At 39.0% G+C, this 20,165-nt stretch overlaps 2 protein-coding genes across 2 annotated transcripts in view; both read right to left on the reverse strand.

The window, feature by feature from the left end:
* The window catches only part of TMOD3 (tropomodulin 3), an 86,862-nt gene that overhangs the window by 53,024 nt on the left and 13,673 nt on the right, over window positions 1-20,165 (reverse strand). The window lies entirely within an intron of this gene.
* Window positions 641-9,870, reverse strand: LOC110121911 (inorganic pyrophosphatase 2, mitochondrial-like). The gene is given in 4 exon segments (XM_020869205.2): window positions 641-1,462; window positions 1,464-1,521; window positions 1,637-1,842; window positions 9,787-9,870. Coding segments are annotated over 4 exon segments (1,029 nt in total). The 3' UTR covers window positions 641-781.

The raw sequence follows: 20,165 nt of genomic DNA on the forward strand, positions 1-20,165 counted from the left end.
TTTTCATTTCTATATAATATTCCACTGTATAAATGAACATCTGAAGACCTGTAGTCTTTCCAGCTCTATTTTTCTTCTGTGAAATAGGCTGCTTATTGCCTCTTTTCCTGGTATACATGTGCAAGAGTTTCTCCAAGTTGTCCAAAGCTAGGAATGGAATTGCTGGGACAAGGGTATGGTATTACCAACTTTACTAGGTAATGTTAAACTATTTTTAAAGTAATTGTACCAATTTAGATTCATGGAAGATTCAGTGCATGACAATTCATGTTGCTCATCCTTGCTAACTGCTGATATTATCAGAGGTGGGGTATTTTTACCCACTCTGGTAGATATGAAATGATATTTCATTGTGGTTTTAATTTGCATTTTGCTGAGCTGTAATGAGGCTGTGCATCTTTTTATGTTCTTGGCCTTCGTCACTTAGACACAGTGGTGTTCCTTAGTCTATGAAGAACCTCTGCCCATTTTTATATTGTGTTATCTTTAAAAAACAGGATAGATGCTCTTTACCATATTCTGGATACTAATCTTTGTCAGTTATACATTTCAAACCTCTTCTCCCATTTTAACTCTTACTAATTTATTTATTTATTTTTTTAATTAAAAAATGTCAATGTTTATTTACACATTGCATACTGCAAAAAGCTTGAAGGAAAAAAAAAGAAGTTTCAACAGGAAGTTAATGAGCAAATTCTGCCTGTTTCGAGCACTTGGGGGAGATTGAATCTCGGAGTTCTTAGAGGCTGGAATCCTGATGGAAGACCTTCAGATGTTCTAATCACTGGCCAAGGAAGTGCCATACTTGATCTTCTTCATTACTTCCTTTATTCAATGAAAACGACACCGATTCAACTAATGATCTTGCTTCCTCTTGAGAGCAACGGAAAGGGCTATCACATACCTGCACATTTGTGCAATTTTTAGCCCCGCCATCACACTTGTCCATAAGCAATGCTTTCCAACATTCATGAGTAGATTTAATGATTTCAAGAGCAAAAGCCTTGTTCTTGAATTCTCCATTAAAAGCAAACTGGTTTTCCGGTTTTCCCTCTGGTATCTTACAAAATCTAAACCAATTAAGCATAGCTTCTAAGTAACCGGGTTTGTACTTCTTAACATCTTCAATATCATGAAACTTTGAGGCTTCAGGATCATTCACATTGATAGCAATTAACTTCCAATCTGTTTCACCCTGATCAATAAGAGCCAAAACTCCAAGGATCTTCACATGAACAACTTCTCCACAAGAAAGAACCTTTGAGCCTATTTCACAAACATCAATAGGATCATTATCTCCACAGCAGTCTGTGCTCTTATCTTTTCGATGGGGATCTTCCCAAGTCTGAGGGAGGGCACCATAATTCCATATATAACCCTTGTGAGGAAAGATATTTGCCACATAGCGAAGCTTGCCATCCTTCACATCTTGTTTAATGGGATTCAACGGTTCCTTCGTGGCAAATCTCCATTTTAGCATTTGTCCACCGAGGTACTTCCACAACCATGTTAAACACATTCATTTGCTCCTGATCACTAGGAGTGTACTTCCAGTCTGCTTTTCTTCTCTCAGGCTAAAATGCACATGACCTCATATTCATCATTTTGTGCTCTTTTTGTAGGAATGCCATTTTCCTCTTCAGAGTCCACCTTCAGAGGAATATCATGAAAGGGGGAAATGTAGTGACCAGCTACATTCTTGAAAAAGAGGCGGTAATCGGGAGAGTGGGGCTGGCCGCGCTCCTCTGTGCGGTACAGGGCCATGGTCCGAAGCGGCCCGGGCCCTGCGCTGGCTCTCCGTGGCAGGCGGGCGGTGGCGCCCACCAGCCAGGCCCAGCTGGTCTAACTCTTACTAATTTATTAAGGTATTTCTTGGGGGAAACATATCAAAGTGTTTTTCAATTATCTAAGGAATTTACTTCCTTGGCTTGTTTTTTCCTTTTCAAAGCAATGCAAAGGCATTTCCTTTAAGTTCAGACTATGAAATTTTGCCAAGACGCAAGAACTTCCAGGTAGTTCATCCTACCTAACGTTGCTCAAAACTCACCAAAAGGGTTCAGATTCCTAACTTGATTGTACCTCTCATCCTTCACTGAGGATTAGCTGTGTAGTGACAATATGCCAAGCATCAGCAAGAGAAGCTTTGAACTTCTTAGGAAGGGAAGCTCTGGAAGCTGTGCTTAGCTCTGCTTTCTGTCCATGGATAACATGTCCTCTCTTGTTTGCCCTTTGACACTGGAAGGAGAACAAATGCTAAATGGTTTCAACCAGTGTCCTAGAGAAGGACACTGAGTCTACAGGAACTTCTTTTAATCACCAAGCTAATGTAAAATCCATTTCCTAAAAACACACTTCATAATTTAAACAGTACAGGAATAGATTTTTTTTTAACATAATAGTCTCAAAGTCATTTTTTAAAAAAAGGTTGTATATAAGCAAAAATTAGTTTTGCCAATTAAGTAAACTTTTAGGCAGAAGTAGAAAATGTTTAAACTTGAAATTCTGGTATGATCAAACTCTTTAGTTCTCTATCCTTGACTCATTTTTTGGAGCAAAGCAGCAGTCTTCAAGTTTTAGAGTGACTCAGAACCCCCTGGAGGGCTTGTTAGAACGTCACCCTGAGGCCCCACCCCACGTTTCCTGACTGAGTAGGCTCAGGGGTAGGGCTGAAAAGCTGCATTTTTAACAAGCTGCCAGGCGGTGCTGATACAGTCGGTCTGGAACCAGGCTTTCAGAGTCCTGCTCTACTCTAGGGGAACAAACTGTATAAACTGACAGCCAGATCTCTCTCCTCCTGGCAGTCTATCTTGTACTACTCACAGGCTGAAGAACTTTGTTAAAATAGTCCCTAAAGTCTAGAGGAACTGCTGCCAGGATACAGTTTCCTTTTCACTCTGCCACTGCTCTCCAATGGATTTCAGATAGTGGAAGCAATACCAAGGAACATAAGGAAACTCCTGAAATATTCTGGGCCAAAAGCCTTCATATCATTAACCGACTTCTTTTCAGTTATTACCTGTCTCTAGAATCCTCCTTTTTCACACATGACTTCGTGATGGATTGTCAGCCATCTCATTTGACAGATGTTTTAAATTTTAGCTTTCTATTTAGATTTTTTAAATAGCTATATTCTAGATCTTCGGGATCACTTTAAATGAAGCACTACTGTGAGGTTCCAGATGCCATATTTACATTTATATTTATCACTGCATCAGCACCAGGTAGAACTGCTTTAATTGTTCTTGTGTAAAATTCTTAAAGAGATGGGAAAACCAGACCACCTGACCTGCCTCCTGAGAAATCTGTATGCAGGTCAAGAAACAACAGTTAGAACTGGACATGGAACAACAGATTGGTTTCAAATTGGGAAAGGAGTATGTCAAGTAAAGGAGTATGTATATTGTCACCCTGCTTATTTAACTTATATTCAGAGTACACCATGAGAAATACAAGCTGGAATCAAGACTGCTGGGAGAAATATCAATAACCTCAGATATGCAGATAACACCACACTTAGAGCAGAAAGCAAAGAAGAACTAAAGAGCCTCTTGATGAAAGTGAAAGAGGAGAGTGAAAAAGTTGGCTTAAAGCTCAACATTCAGAAAACTAAGATCATGGCATTGGGTCCCATCACTTCATGGCAAATAGATAGGGAAACAATGGAAACAGTGGCTGACTTTACTTTGTTGGGCTCCAAAATCACTGCAGATGGTGTCTGTAGCCATGAAATTAAAAAATGTTTGCTCCTTGGAAGAAAAGTTATGACCATCCTAGAGAGCATATTAAAATGCAGAGACATTATTTTGCCAAAAAAGGTCCGTCTACTCAAAGCTATGGTTTTTCCTGTAGTCATGTATGGATGTGAAAGTTTGACTATAAAGAAAGTTGAGCGCTGAAGAACTGATGCTTTTGAATGTGGTGTTGGAGAAGACTCTTGAGAGTCCCTTGGACTGCAGGGAGATCCAACCAGTCCATCCTAAAGGAGATGAGTCCTGAGTATTCATTGGAAGGACTGATGCTGAAGCTGAAACTTCAATACTTTGGCCACCTGATGTGAAGAACTGACTCACTGGACAAGACACTGATGCTGGGAAAGATTGAGGGCAGGAGGAGAAGGGGACGACAGAGGATGAGATGGTTGGATGGCATCACTGACTCAATGGACATGAGTTTGAGTAAACTCCGGGAGTTGGTGACGGACAGGGAGGCCTGGCGTGCTGCGGTTCATGGGGTTGCAAAGAGTCGGACAAGACTGAGTGACTGAACTGAACTAATGGAGACACTGACATAGAGAACAGACCTATGGATGTGGTGGGGGGAGGGGAGGAAGGAGAGGCTATCTATTTTACATAGATAGCCAATGGGAATTTGCTATGTGACTCAGAGAACTCAAACAGGGGCTCTGTAACAACCTAGAGAGGTGGGATGGGGAGGGAGGTGGGAGGGAGGTTCAAGAGGGAGGGGATATGTGTATACCTATGGCTGATTCATGTTGATGTTTGGCAGAAACCAACAAAATTCTGTAAATTAATTATCCTTCAATTAAAAAAGAATCAAAAAATTCTTCCAGTAAAAAAAAAAAAAAAAGACAAAAAAACCCCACAACTGGAATTACATGATTCAGAGTTATATTCTTTCAATATATGAGGAGTTAATCCTCATTTCATCACTATTTCAATAGGGCAGGCTCTGGGTTCAGCCTCTTATCTTTTCTCTCTTTAATGCACACATGTGGTCATGTGCTCTGGTTCAAATTTCTAAGTCTCACAGTATCTTCAATGGGATAAGGTAAAGTACAGTGTCATTTGGCCTGCTGCCTATTTTTGTAAGTAACGTTTTATTGGAACATACTCACAGTCACTCTCTTATGTACTGTCTGTGGTTGCTCTTGTGCTACAATGGCAAAGTTGAGTAAATGCAACAGAGACCGATATGGTATGTCAAACCTGAAGTATTTACCATCTGCCAACTCCTGACCTACCAGATAAAATCGAAACTCCTCAATATGAGATATGAAGTTTACAAACGGATCCCAGCTAGCTTTCCAACATCATCTCTGGCTGCTGACCATCACATAGCCTATATGCCAAACAGACCCTTAAGTTTTAGCTCTCTATGCCTTTGCTTATTTCCCTCTCTCCACAATGAATGCACTCTTTCTCATCTTCCTCTGTCCTCAAATCCTTACATATTCTTTAAGGCCTAAGTAAACGTCATACAAATCATCCTGGACATTTTCTCTGCTCTCCATTCCCACCCCCAGGAAAGATCGGTATCTTCAACAGATAAGATCAACATATGAGGATGAAAAGAGAATGTTTCCCAAAAAAGTACAACAGATGACCCTAGAATGGTAGTAACATAACCACAGAAAGAAGGGGTTGCCATGCAGATATAAGAAAATGGGGTTCATTAAGAAAGATTTGGCTGTGTTCATTCAGCACAAGGGAAGCTCGATATCCTGGTCAGCAGATGTGACTGGCTAGTTCCCATTGCAGTTCTATGCCTTGTACGAAGCAGCTCAGATGGCCAATGTGTAATGTCATTCAACATTTACTCAGTTCCCCTTATTCTTCTCCGTGCTCACCAAGAAATCTAATTAAAACTTGGCTATTCACATAGCTTTCCTCACTGTAAATTAATATTAACTGATGTTTTGAATGAAGTACCAATCTTTTATGAGCATGGTTAGTATGGGCCATTTTTTAAGAAATCAGGCACCAACTGATGGATTGAAATCAGGTCTCTGCAAAACAAAGCTGAGGACCACCACATGAAATTCTATTCCAGGGTTGGGTGGCCAACTACTTATAAAGACATCCTCTATCTCAAGTCAAAGCAACAATGACAGTGTATTCAGTCATTGTCTGTCTGTCTTGCTGGACACTGTGAGTCCCTCACAGAAGAGATTCTCTCCCAGAGCTCATTTCTTACTGGGATGCCATCAAGAGGCATAATACTTGGTTATCCATAGGTAAGACAATTTTGATTTAACTGGATCACGTATCACTTCCCCTTTCCTTTTTTAAGCCCCTCTACCTGCCCCTTTCCGTACTTTCATGGGGTTCTCGAGGCAGGAATACTGAAGTGGTTTGTGGTTCCCTTCTTCAGTGGACCACATTCTGTCAGAACTCTCCCATGACCCATTTGTCTTTAGCAGGTGGCCCTGCATGGCATGGTTCATAGCTTTACTGAGTTACACAAGGCTGTGATCCATGTGATCATTTTGTTTAGTTACCTGATGAGTCAACATATTGGAAAAGACTTTGATGCTGGGAAAGATTGAGTGCAGGAGGAGAAGGGGGTGACAGAGAATGAGATGGTTGGATGGCACCACCAAATCAATGGACATGAGCTTGAGTAAACTCTGGGAGATAGTAAAAGACAGGGAAACCTGGCGTACTGCAGTCCATGGGACCCCAAAGAGTCAGACACAATTTAGTGACTGAATAACAACTAACAACTACCTGTCCCAGATATCTACAATCTCCTTGTTCCCAAATTGGGAAAGGAGTACAACAAGGCTGTATATTGTCACCCTGCTTGTTTAACTTACATGTAGAGTACATCACATGAAATGCCAGGCTGGACGAATCACAAGCTGCAATCAAGATTGCCGGGAGAAATATCAACTACCTCAGACTATGCAGATGATACCATGCTAATGGTAGAAAGTAAAGAACTAAAGAGCCTCTTGGTGAGGGTGGAAGAGGAAAGTGAAAAAGCTGGCTTGAAACTCAATATTTAAAAAACTAAGAACATAGCATCCAGTCCCATCACTTCATGGCAAATAGAAGGGAAATATGTGGAAGCAGTGACAGATTTTATTTTATTGGGCTCCAAAAACACTGTGGACGGTGACTGCAGTTGTGAAATTAAAAGACAATTGCTTCTTGGCAGGAAAGCTACAACAAACCTAGACAGTGTTAAAAAGCAAAGACATCACTTAGCCAACAAAGGTCCACTATAGTCAAGGCTATGGTTTTTCCATTAGTCATGTACGGATATGAGAAATGGACCATAAAGAAGGCTGAGCACTATAGCATTGATGCTTTTTGAACTGTGGTGCTGGAGAAGACTCTTAAGAGTCCCTTGGACTGCACAGAGATCAAACCAGTCAATTTCATTTCCTAAAGGATATCAACCCTGAATATTAATTGGAAGGACTAAAGCTGAAGCTGAAGTTCCAATACTTTGGCGACTTGATGAGAAGAGCTGACTCATTGGAAAAGACCCTGATGCTGGGGAAGATTGAAGGCAGAAGGAGAAGGAGGCAACAGAGAATGAGACGGTGAGATAGCATTACTGACTCAATGGACATGAATCTGAGCAAATTCCAGGAGATAGTGGAAGACAGAGGAGCCTAGCGTACTGCAACTCGTGGGGTCACAAAGAGTTGGACACGACTTAGCTACTGAACAACAACAATCAACTTTCCATACTTCTGCTAATTCTTTACAGCCTCTACATTAGTCATCTTTTCTTCCTTTAGTATCAAACCATTCAGAATTCTCTGTTGTCTAATCTTCCCCAGTTAAAAGAAAAAACATCTGACTATCAGTCACCAGACTTCTGAAATGAAACACATGCCCTGATAAAGAGTTGATTTTCTTATGAGTAAAGAAATGAATTTCCTCCTTGCAGACTACCAAGCCTCACTCTTCAGATGTGCTGGGCTTAAGACTGTGTGTCTTTTCCTCACTGGCTTCTCCTAGGACCCATTGGTACTGAACTAACCTGGCCCACCAGATTAGAAACTTTTTTTTTCTGTCTCAAGATTCCCAGATGATTATTTGCTTTCCAATATACTTAATATTCATTCAACAAATATTTTTGAACATCTCCTGCACCAGAAATTGACTTGTTCCAGGCAATAGGCAGGAGTAGTATACAAAATAGCCCAAGTTCCCTGCTCCAATTTAGTTTAAAGGTGGCAGAAAGACAAAAACAATGAACAGAAGACCCAAAGTAATAATAACACATATGATAAGAAAAACCTAGGACAATGCTATAGGTGACGTGAGAGTCAGGAAAGTTACTTTAAGTGGTTCTGATGACTGTTCTGAAAGGTGACTTTTCAGCCAAGATCTAAAAGTCTCTTGCAAAAATTTCTCAACCTAGGACTCTCCTAACAGTAGTAATCTAAGTCAGAAGCAGTGATGGCTTTGCTTGAATTTATAGCTGTGAAGACAGAAGTAGGAAAAAACATGTAATGTATTTCAGAAACAAAAGAACTTGTCCACAGACTGGCTCTAAGGAGATAAGGACAAGAGATGCCTGAAGGGCTGACCCCTGTGCTAATTTCAGTTTGTATTTAATAAATATTTTGTTGTTCTATACCTATTTTTCCTGAAGGGCTGAACATGGCCCTATGCTACCTATATTTCGAGGTCTGGGGAAAAAAAAAGGATTTTGGTTAATAGCTTCATAATGGTTTGTTTTGAGCTCCACATTGTAAATTGTTTTAATAAATTTTCAACAAACTAGTAATAATAATAACCAACTAACTAACCAAAATAAAGCAATTAAAAACTACTAAATAAAACTGCTGGCTATGGCTTGGTGGCCCAGTGATTAGGATCCTGGGCTTTTCCTGCTTTGGCCCAGGTTCAATCCCTGGTCCAGAAAATGAGATCCTGCGAACTGTGCGGCTTGGCTCCTCCATACCCGCCCTCCCCCGCAAAAGGGCATGACTTTGTCAATACTATTTTTGGCATCATCTTTTGCAAAGAGCTCAGTCTAAAAAGTGAAACAAGCAAATATCTGCCATGATTTAAAAAAAAAAAATACTACACAATTACTGTTCCTGACTTATTTTCTCTCCAATATTTTTGGCAATTATTGTGAAACGGCTGAGGAAGAGGTGATCATGAGTTTGCCACATAGCAATCACTGTGATTTCAAGATCCACACAGCTGACACTTCCAACGCCCAGTCTCTGAGTGCCTGACTTTCTTCCGAGGGTCTGGTCCTCTGCCCTCTGTTAGCTCTACAGCCCATGGCTGTAACCTAAGGCTAATCATCACCAATAATCATATCCCTCCACAACTCAAATTCTTTGATCTTCTCTCTCTCTCTCAGGAACTCTTTTAGCAAAACCCCAATCCTGGTTAAAACGCTCTTCCTAGATAAAGCATGAAAAAAACACACGAACCGACTAGCCATATTTAATATTTATCACCCCACTAACATCAAACTAGTGGGTAATCCCATTGTATTTCCCTGGTCTAGTAACTCTCTCACAATCTAATATGACTATTTTACTTCTTATTTTCTTCACCTTCTTATTTTCCCTCAAACCTTTAATATTTTTTACCTATCACTCTCGGATGAAGATTCCACCTTAATATTTCACTAAGAATATTGAAGCAATCATAAAAGGATATGTGAATTCCCACTGCTATGTCTACCAACTGACCTGAATGTGTACCCATAAGTCTATTTTCCTTCTTGTTTTCATCAGCTGTTCAGACTCTTATTTAAGGCCAATCCCATAGTCCGTGACAAGATCCCATTCATGCCCATATATACATTATTACTCCAAAAGTTGGCCCTTTCTCGACAGGATCATGCCCATCAGCACACAGATAGGAACATACCTCCCCAAATTAAAAACAAGCACTCCTTTGACTTTATAGCCCCCTCCAGACACTTCACATCTCCCTCTCAACTATTTCTTGACTCTTTATAGCAAAATTCCTCAAAAGAACCATTTGGTTTTGGTACCCCAAGTTCCCTCCCTCTTATTCTACCTTCTTCAATCTGGTGTTCATTCCTAGCACTTACTCCACCCAAATTGATCTTGTCAGCAATGACCTGCATGGTGCCAAATCCAACTGCCAATTCTTGAAGCAGCATCTGGTAAGACATCACGTTTTTCATCCCAAAACACTTTTCTCACTTGGCTACGGGGCCATTATTTTCTCTTGGTCTCCTCTTATCTCTTGGCTGCTCATTCTCCTTTGCTAGTTCCTCCTCGTCTTCCCTACCTTTAAACAAGGAAGCATCCCTAGGACTTAAATTCCTTGGATAGCCTCTCTTCTATACTTACTCCCCAGGTGACTTCATATACTGACAAATCCTGTTTTGTTTTGGTTTGTTTTTCATTTCAACTCCTGGATTTATAATTTAAATTTGGACTTCTCTCCCAACCTCCACACTTAAAAATTTCTACCTATGTAACATTTCTACTTGGATGGCTTACAGATATCTCAAACACAAATATACAAACAGATTCTCATTTTTTCCCCCAGACCTACTACTCCCGCCATGTTTTTACCATTTAATAAATAGCAACTCCATTCTTTTAGTTGCTCAATCCACAAATCTTGGAGTTAACTTGGACTTCTCTCACACACTGCATCTGATCCATCAAACATTTGGTTCTATCTTTAAAACATCATGGACTTACCATCTCCACTGCTTCCACTTTGGTCAAAGTCATCATCATCTGTTTCCTGGGCTATTGCAATCCCCTCCTAACTGGGGCTCCTGTAGGCCCATATAGCCTGTAGTCTATTTTCAGCAAAGGTACCGGAGGTACCTTATTCTTTTTAATTGAAGTTTTTATTGAGATATTTATAGATTCACATGCTGCTGCAAGAAGTGACACAAAGGGATCCCTTGAACATGCTGTCCAATTTTCTCTGACAGTAACATTTAACTTATATGTAGAGTACATCATGAGAAATGTTGGGCTGGAGGAAGCACAAGATGGAATCAAGATTCCTGGGGAAAATATCAATAACCTCAGATATGTAGATGACACCACCCTTATGGCAGAAAGTGAAAAAGAACTAAAGAGCCTCTTGATGAAAGTGAAAGAGGAAAGTGAAAGAGCTGGCTTAAAACTCAACATTCAGAAAACTAAGATCATGGCATCTGGTCCCATCACTTCATGGCAAATAGATGGGGAAACAGTGGAAGCAGTGTCAGACTTTATTTTTCTGGGCTCCAAAATCACTGCAGATGGTGATTGCAGCCATGAAATCAAAAGATGCTTATTCCTTGGAAGGAAAGTTATGACCAACCTAGACAGCATATTAAAAAGCAGAGCATTACTTTGTCAACAAAGGTCCACCTAGTCAAGGATATGGTTTTTCCAGTAGTCATGTATGGATGTGAGAGTTTGACTATAAAGAAAGCTCAGCGCTGAAGAATTGATGCTTTTGAACTGTGGTGTTGGAGAAGACTCTTGAGAGTCCCTTGGACTGCAAGGAGATCCAACCAGTCCATCCTAAAGGAGATTAGCCCTGGGGGTTCATTGGAAGGACTGATGTTGAAGCTGAAACTCCAATACTTTGGCCATCTGATGCGAAGAGCTGACTCATTTGAAAAGACCCTGATGCTGGAAAAGACTGAAGGCAGGAGGAAAAGGGGACAACAGAGGATGAGATGGTTGGATGGCATCACAGACTCAACCGACATGGGTTTGGGTGGACTCCAGGAGTTGGTGATGGACACGGAGGCCTGGTGTACTGCGGTTCATGGAGTCACAAAGAGTCGGACATGACTGAGCAACTGAACAGAACTGAAAATTTTGCAAATGTTCAGTTCATAGTATATCACAATGAACATACTGACATTGACATAGTCTGCTGATCTTAGTCTGATTTCCCAGTTTTACTTATACTCATATTTGTGTATATGTGTATAGTATGTTCCATACAATTTTATTATCTTTTAGGTTTGTGTGCCCACCACTACAGTCAAGATACTGAATGTTTCAACATCACAAAGATTCCCCATGTTGTCCTTTTATAACTACACCCATCTCCTTCTCTAACCCTATCAAACAACATTTGATGCCCTCCATTTCTAAAATTAAGAACTGCCCTCTATTTCTAAAATTAAGTCATTTAAAAAAAGGTTATATACATAGAATCACACAATATGCAACCCTAGGATCTGGCTTTTATCATTAAGCATAAATTCCTAAAGATTCATCCAAGATGCTCTGTATCAATAGTTCACTTTAAGTTATATTCCATGGTATGTATTTTCTGCGGTTTAACCATTCAGATGTTCAAAGACAGTTCTTGACGATTATAAATAAAGTATCTATGAACATTTGTGTACAGGTTCTTGTGTGAATTGGCCGGATCCCATTAATTCTGCTGCTCACATCTTCTAATGTCATCTTATCTCAATCAGAATAAAAACCAAATGGCTTTCCAATGGTCCACATGGCTGTACAACATCCCAGCTCCCCCGACACAAGCCCCAACACATCTCCAACCATTCTTCACTTTGTTCACAGCACTTTAGCAACATTTATCTTCTTGTTCTTCCTCCAACAAACCAGGCGTACTCCTGTCTGAGGGTTTTTCCACTTGATGTTCCTTCTACCTGTAAAAATCTTCCCTAAAATGGTTAAATAACCTGTTGTTTCACTTCTTTAAGATCTCTGCTTTACAAGCAACAAAAGTTCACTGTATTGCACAGGGAACTATCGTCAATATCTTGTAATAACCTATAATGGAAAATAATTTGAAAAATAATATATGTGTATATGTGTAACTGAATTACCTGGATATGTACCTGAAACACTGTAAGTCAACTATACCTCAATAAAATAAATATATTAAAAAAAAAATCTCTGCTTAAAGATCAACTGATTTGAGAGGGGTTCTCTGTCCACTACATATAAAATAACAACTCCCACAGGCTCCTCCACTACTGTATTAGGCATTCTCTACTTTCTTACCCTATATTTCTCTCTATATTATTATCTAACATGCTATGTATTATCTATATCTTGTCACTAAAACCTAAACTATATTCCATCAAGGACTCTGCTTTGTTTAGTGCTACATCATCAGAGAATACATCACAGCACAGGCCAAAACTAGAAAACAGCAAACATATCTAATCTTAAGACTAAGGGTAAACTTATGAAAGTCAACTTAAGTCAACCTGGAGTCATTCAGGATTACTGAAACACTAGCCTCTTACCTTTAAATGACAGTAGCTTTGTTTAGGATGTTTCTTCCTAGATCAAATGTAAGTTAAGAAGTTGTTTAAGAAATAAATCAAGGCTTATTTACTATGAAGCAAATAAATGAAGCTGAAAATTAACATTTGATTGAGTTCACTCTGTATTTTTAGCTTTTTTTCCTTCAAAATTTGCCTTTTTAAAAATAAAAATACCTCCAAGCAGAGCTAAAGCAAAAAAGAATGACAATACCAAGTACTGTTAAGAATGACAATATCAAATATTGGCAAGGATGTGGAGCAACTGATATGCACAATTTGCTAAAAGAATGCAAACTGAGTCAACCAGTTTAGAATACTCATACCACAACGGTATAGCAATTGCCAGTCCCATAATTCCACTCTTTCCAAAAACCATATATAAGAAATTGGTCTCCTATGCTCAGAGACACTGTGTTTAGCTAGCACAGCTCTCTAATTACAGTAGGTATTAAATTCAGGTTTGTCTTTTTGTTTCAGATACTGACTATTGGCTGGTAGTCTTATCCTTTTATGCTAAAGAAAATTTAATGACTACACATTTCTTTTTAACCAATAAAAGTATTTCAATGTTGATACATATCAGACAACAGTATTTAGGATCAAAATATTCTCTCTGGATACATATCTATTAGTCTTTTGAACTGAATATGGTTCAATATCCAAAACTTGTTAAATATCTGATTCAATATGTTTTGGTTAAAGAAATTCAAATCAACATTCCTTTTTCTTTCTTGTTTGGGCCTGGCTTCAGAAATAACCTGGAAACAATTTTAAAATAAGCTATCTCTAACATTTAAAGCATCTAAATGTTGTCCTATTTAGTGTCAGCCCTGAGTTTCAACTCTGCTGGTTTGAGGAACATTCCCTTTGATGGAGAAGGCTGGAGTAAAGAAAGTCCTCCATTCCTGGCATTTGCTAAAGTGCAGGAATATCTGTCAGGATTACTGTGCAGCAGATTCCTCAACCACAAGAGTTTAAAAGTCTCATAGGTCATTTCCTTTTTATGAGCTTATGATTCTAGATAACACAGTATAACCAAAAAATATACTTTGGACACCACTGTGTCCAAAATACTATGCACACCATATTTACCTTCTAAAAAATAAAAACCATTTTATTTTAGGTGTATATATTACTTTTGTAGTAAATAAGACATTTTTTAAAGGAAATAATTGGATGTTAAATCTTTCTGTTCTGTTCACTGCCTCTTCTATACCATGAAGCATAAAAGGCAGGGTGTTAAATAATGATTTTTGTGGCATTCATAGGATGCTACAGTTGACCCAGATGTGGGTACATCTGAGTGAGGAAGCTGCTCAGCACACAGAAGTTTGAGAAAATGGTAGTTGATTATTCTGTGTTAAAGTTCCATGGAAACTTACCAACCTTCACTAAGTATGAAATTAGTTAAGCAGCTCTTTCTTGCCATTGTAACTGATGTTATCTTGATTTCTTTTTTTAAAAAAATGAGATCTATAGACCCACCCCAAAAGCACAAGGAAAGAATATAAAGTCTGGAGACTGAGGGCAGTCCAGAAAAACTTGTTAGGGCCAGAACAAAAAAGAGATTTAACTGGAAGCAGGTTACCCAGTGTGACCTTAAGGGCAAGAGCAACCAGGTCATTTCTGTGACTTTTAGGAGAAATACTTCATAGGATATCATACCACTTCAAAAACAATCTTTCAACAAGACTCTGCTGAGAGACCTTGTGGCTCCCATGGGAGCACCCCCACTTCCTTTTCTGGTTCAAAGTAGCCAAGCCAGCTCCCAGTTGGAGCCCACCTCCTCTCTATTTATTCTTGTTGTAGTTGCAGCATCAGAGATCCAGGGCAAGGTCAGAGAGGAACCCACTCTCTTTGGATGAATGCCACATCAACCACGCCCTTGGCAAACCCAGTTTTTAAGTACCAAATGTTTTTCAGTCTTCTTTTTGGTTTGTTTAATAGACTGGGTAAAGGAGGAAATGTGTAAGCTTTTCTAAAAGTTACTGCAAACTCAAAAAAAATAAAAAACCTTAAAATAGAAATGACATCATAAACAAGCCTCTCAGGGTATTAAGTTACAGAGCTCTTATCTCTGTTGGTTAACCTAAAAGATCCTTCTACCAGTCACACTGTGGACAAAACCAAATATGAGGTGACTTGCAGGAAAAGCTAATCAGTGCTCAGCCATCAATCAAAATGCTGCATCCACTCCAAGGATACAATGGAGAGACTAGTTTTCTCTCTCTCTCCTAAGGGAAGTATTGCTATGACTCATTCTTCCTCTTGCAAGAATTTTCTTAATACACCGAGTTAGTAAGCAATGAACTAGATATAAAATCCTAAAATAAACAAGACTAGATCTAAAAGAAATCATGCTGAGATCAAGTTGAGTTTTATGCAGTGAGCAAAAGGTGAACAGCAACATCTTTCCTCAGTCTCACCCTTTTGAATTTCCTGGGCTTCAGACCAGATTTTTTCCTTCACTCTGAAAAACTCCTTTTCAGCCTTACCAATTTCCCAATCTTCAAATCAGTAAATGTATTTGTATGCATTTATTAAGTGCCAATTACATTTAATGTGCTGTCCGGCAGAAGGGAGACACTGGACACAAGGGGATAGGATATAGGGAGAGGAAAAGGACCATGAGAATGAAAGGAAAAGAATTTCAGATAATTCCATAAACAGACTGCTATTCTCTCTCCCCCTTTTATGTTTCTCAAACTGGAATTTTAAAAACGTAATTTATTTAAATTGGAGGCTAGTTACTTTATAATATTGTGGTGGTTTTTCCATACATTGACATGAATCAGTGATGGGTGTACCTGTGTCCCCCTCCCGAACCCCCCTCCCACCTCCCTCCCCATCCCATCCCTCTGGGTTGTCCCAGTGCACCGGCTTTGAGTGCCCTGTTTCATGCATCGAACTTGGACTGGTCATCTATTTCACGTATGGTAGTATACATGTTTGAATACTATTCTCAAATCATCCCACCCTTGCCTTCTCCCACACAGTCCAAAAGTCTGTTCTTTACCTCTGCATCTCTTTTGCTATCTCACATACAGGGTCTTCATTACCATCTTTCTAAATTACAAATATATGCGTTAATATACTATATTGGTGTTTCTCTTTCTGACTTATTACTTCACTCTGTGTACTAGGCTCCAGTTTCATCCACCTCACTAGAACTGATTCAAATGCGTTCTTAATAATTGAGTAATATTCCATTCTATATATGTGCCAAAGCTTTCTTATCCACTCATCTGCTGATGGACATCTAGGTTGCTTCCATGTCCCAGCTATTGAAAACAGTGCTGCAATGAACACTGGGGTACACGTGTTTCTTTCAATTCTGGTTTCCTTGGTTTGTACGCCCAGCAGTAGGACTGCTGGGTCATATGGCAGTTCTATTTCCAGTTTTTAAGGAATCTCCACACTGTTCTCCATAGTAGCTGTACTAGTTTACATTCCCATCAACAGTGTAAGAGGGTTCCCTTTTCTCCACACCCTCTCCAGCATTTATTGTTTGTAGACTTTTTGATAGCAGCCACTCTGACTGGTGTGAGATGGTACCTCATTGTGGTTTTGATTTGCATTTCTCTGATGAGTGATGTTGAGCATCTTTTCATGTGTTTGTTAGCTACCTGTATGTCTTCTTTGGAGAAATGTCTATTTAGTTCTTTGGCCCATTTTTTGATTGGGTCATTTATTTTCATGACATTGAGCTGCATGAGCTGCTTGCATATCAAACTGGATTTTTAAAAAATTATATTATTGGAGTATAATTGCTTTACAATGTAGTGTCAGTTTTTCACTGTACAACAAAGTGAATCAGCGATATGTATATATATATCTCCTCCCTCTTGAGCCTCCCTCCCGCCCCACCCCACATCCCACCTTGCTAGGTCATCATAGAGCACCGAGTTGAGCTCCCTGTGCTATATAGCATCTTCCCACTAGCTAGCTATTTTACACGTGGTAGTGTATATATGTCAATGCTAATCTCCCAATTTGCCCTACCCTCTCCTTCCCCTGCTGTGTCCACATGTCTTTTCTTCACCTCTGAGTCTCCATTCCTGCCCTGCAAATAGGTTCACCTGTACCATTTTTCTAGATTCCATGTATATGTGTTAATATATAACATTTGTCAAACTGAAATCTAAAGATCATAAGAATCAAAGACATGGCAAAAATAGGGCACAGACCATAATATTCAACTGCAGATTTAATGATAAATGCAGATTCAAACTCAACACTGTAAAGTTTTCTTCAGATACACTGCTGAGCTCTCTCAATATGCCAATGTGGTGACCAGCAAGTGGGGCACACAGTGAAAGTAAATCTGATTCTGCCTCAGACCCTCTCTTGCCACTTTCCATCATAAGAGTACAGCCCAGAATGAACCCGTCACTGGGATGTCTCTTCACTTCTCCTTCTCCACTCCCTTTTAACATTCACGTGTATGTACAACCCCATCCTACAGCAATGCTATGTATCAATAATTGTGCCACAGAAAAGGATTAAGAAGTGCATCATTTACTGTTCAACTGAAAATGTGTTTCTATAGAAAAATATACTTTCAAATGAGGAAACTATCCTGGGAGAAATCCACTATTCTCAACAAAATGTGACTACATGAAGATGTACATAAGTGTTGCTAGCAATACTTGCAGACCTGCTGATTAACATTTTTAATAAGGCATCAAAATACTATGTGTGAAGGCTGTCCCAGCAGTTGTGAGACTTAAAAAAGTGAAGGTTTTGGTAAAACATGGGACAAATGCTCCAAGGAATTATTAGAACTAATCTAAACCATAAAAATAAGCCCATACCCATAACACACACACAGAATAGAGCTACTATTATCACTTGTGCTGTGTACTATGATGCTTGTATCTGTAATTACAAAATAATGCACAATCTTGCCCAAAACGTCAACTAGTACAGGTGATAAATCTGCTAGTGTTTTACTCCTTCCAGACCAGATTTTGTTTTGAACCAACAATCTCTAATAAAATTCATTCTTTCTAATAAAATTCTACTTTCCCCTGCCTTTTTTGGAGGGTAGGTCTGGTTGGATTGTAATGAGGATAAGATAGCAAGTTTTAAAAGTTTAATAGGAAAACTTTTCTGTCTCAAAAATAAGTGAAAACAAAGTTCTCAATTTTAGCTAGACTATAACTCAAGTCTCCTTTCTTTCCTAGAATGAGGAAAATTTTATTTCTCAATTGCCTGATGAAAACTTCTGAGTCTTTCCTGAAGATACAACAGACTATGACAAATTGAAGTACTGGGTTAGCAAAAAAGTTCCTTGTGTTTTTAAGTAAAAATAAAAGATACATTTTTCATTTTCACCAAGAACCTCATTGAACAATATATTCACCATTTTGTTTCACTACTTTCTGTCATTTTTCAAGCAACTTCATAATTCCATCGTTCCAAAACATTTTATCTTTTTGAGCAAAGAACTGTTCCAGGTACTTTTTACAGTCTTCCAGAGAATTGAAATTTTTTCCATTTAGAGAACATGGTAAAGGAAAAAATAAATGGAATCTGAAAGTACAATGTCTGATGAATAGAACAAATGAATCAGAACTTCCCAGCCAAGCTGTAACAGTGTTTGCCTAGTCATCAAAGAAACATGCAATCTTGCGTTATCTTGACAGAAGATTTGGGTTTTCTGTTGACTAATTCTGGTCACTTCCCATACAGTGCTGCTTTCAGTCGGTCTAACTGGGAGCAGTACTTGTTGGAATGAATCGTTTGGTTTTTCAGAAGGAGCCAATAATAGAGGACTCCCTTCCAATTCCACCATGTACACAGTATCAACTTCTTTAGATGAAGACCAGCCTTTGGTGTGGTCGGTGATGGTTCACTGCACTTCCCCACGATCTGTCTGTTCCACATTATTGTACAGTATCCAGTTTTCATCGCCATCACAATTTGTTTTAAAAGCAGAACATTCTCATTATGTTTTAGAGAATCACATGCAGAAATACATCCAAGGTTTTTCACTTAACTTATGTGGAAACCATTAACATAACCACCGATAAACATAACCAAGCTGGTGCAAATGATTCTCAACGCTTGATTTGGATGATTTGAGTATGTTGGCTATCTCCCACATGGTATAACGCTGACTGTTCTATTTGATCACTATCAACGTCAATGGTCTACCTGACTGGAGCACTGTTCAGTGAGAAATTTCCACCATGAAACTTTGCAAACCATTTTTGACATGTTCAATCACAGTACTTTCTCCATACGCTGCACAAATCTTTTTTTGCATTTCAATTGTTTTTACCTTTCTTGAAATAATATAGCATACTATGCTGAAAATGCTGCTTTTTTCCTTCCATATTCAATATTAAAATGGCTACATAAAAACTGATCTTTTGTTTTTTTAAATGCCACACTGATATGACAGCGGTCACAATACAATCTAACAAAACTGTCTTGAATGAAGTTAAAGACAACTGGGCACAACTAGAGCCATGGTATGGAAAAAAATAAGCCAACCCAATCTGGCCAACCCAATACTTAATAGAATTCACTTATCCCTCAAGGAGAAAAAGCAAACACAAACCAAAAAATACAGAAAGAAATCCAGAATACTTGGGGAGAAAAAAGCCTAGCATTTAGGTCCAAACACTGGGGGTCAGTAGAACCATGGACTTAAGGGCTCTGTGACTTTGAGCAAGTTACTTCCCTTCTCAGTTTTTCAGGCTAGATGAGGAATAACCAAGATATGTCTTAGTTCTGACAAAAGACGACTCCAGGTACAGACACAGCAAATCAAACGGCCTTCTCCCAGTCAGCGTAAACTCTGCCTCAATCTTTAGAAAGCCACTACCAACAGACGAGAAGTGGCAAAGGATGAAGCCTATTCACTTCATCCCCGACTCCAATGTCCTCAGGTCTCTTCTAGCTCCAATGTCTGTGATCTTAAAGAAACATTAACCCAAACTTGGGGGAAAAATAGTAACTTGCCCTTATCGCTGTCAAGATGAACAATGTCTAAGTAGAAAGGGAAAATATGAGCGCTGAATCATGCTAGGTAAGCTCAAAAACCATACAGTGAAACACTTTAGGAAAGTGACTTGGAAAACAAGAACAGATTAAACAACGAAAAAAGTAAATAAAGAAGTCAAACATGGGCTTATGTTGTTATGTACTAGAGAAGAAGTTAAAGTAGAATGACCACATGA

Source organism: Odocoileus virginianus, chromosome 6 (genome assembly GCF_023699985.2).
Source record: "Odocoileus virginianus isolate 20LAN1187 ecotype Illinois chromosome 6, Ovbor_1.2, whole genome shotgun sequence".
Classification (NCBI taxonomy): domain Eukaryota; kingdom Metazoa; phylum Chordata; class Mammalia; order Artiodactyla; family Cervidae; genus Odocoileus; species Odocoileus virginianus.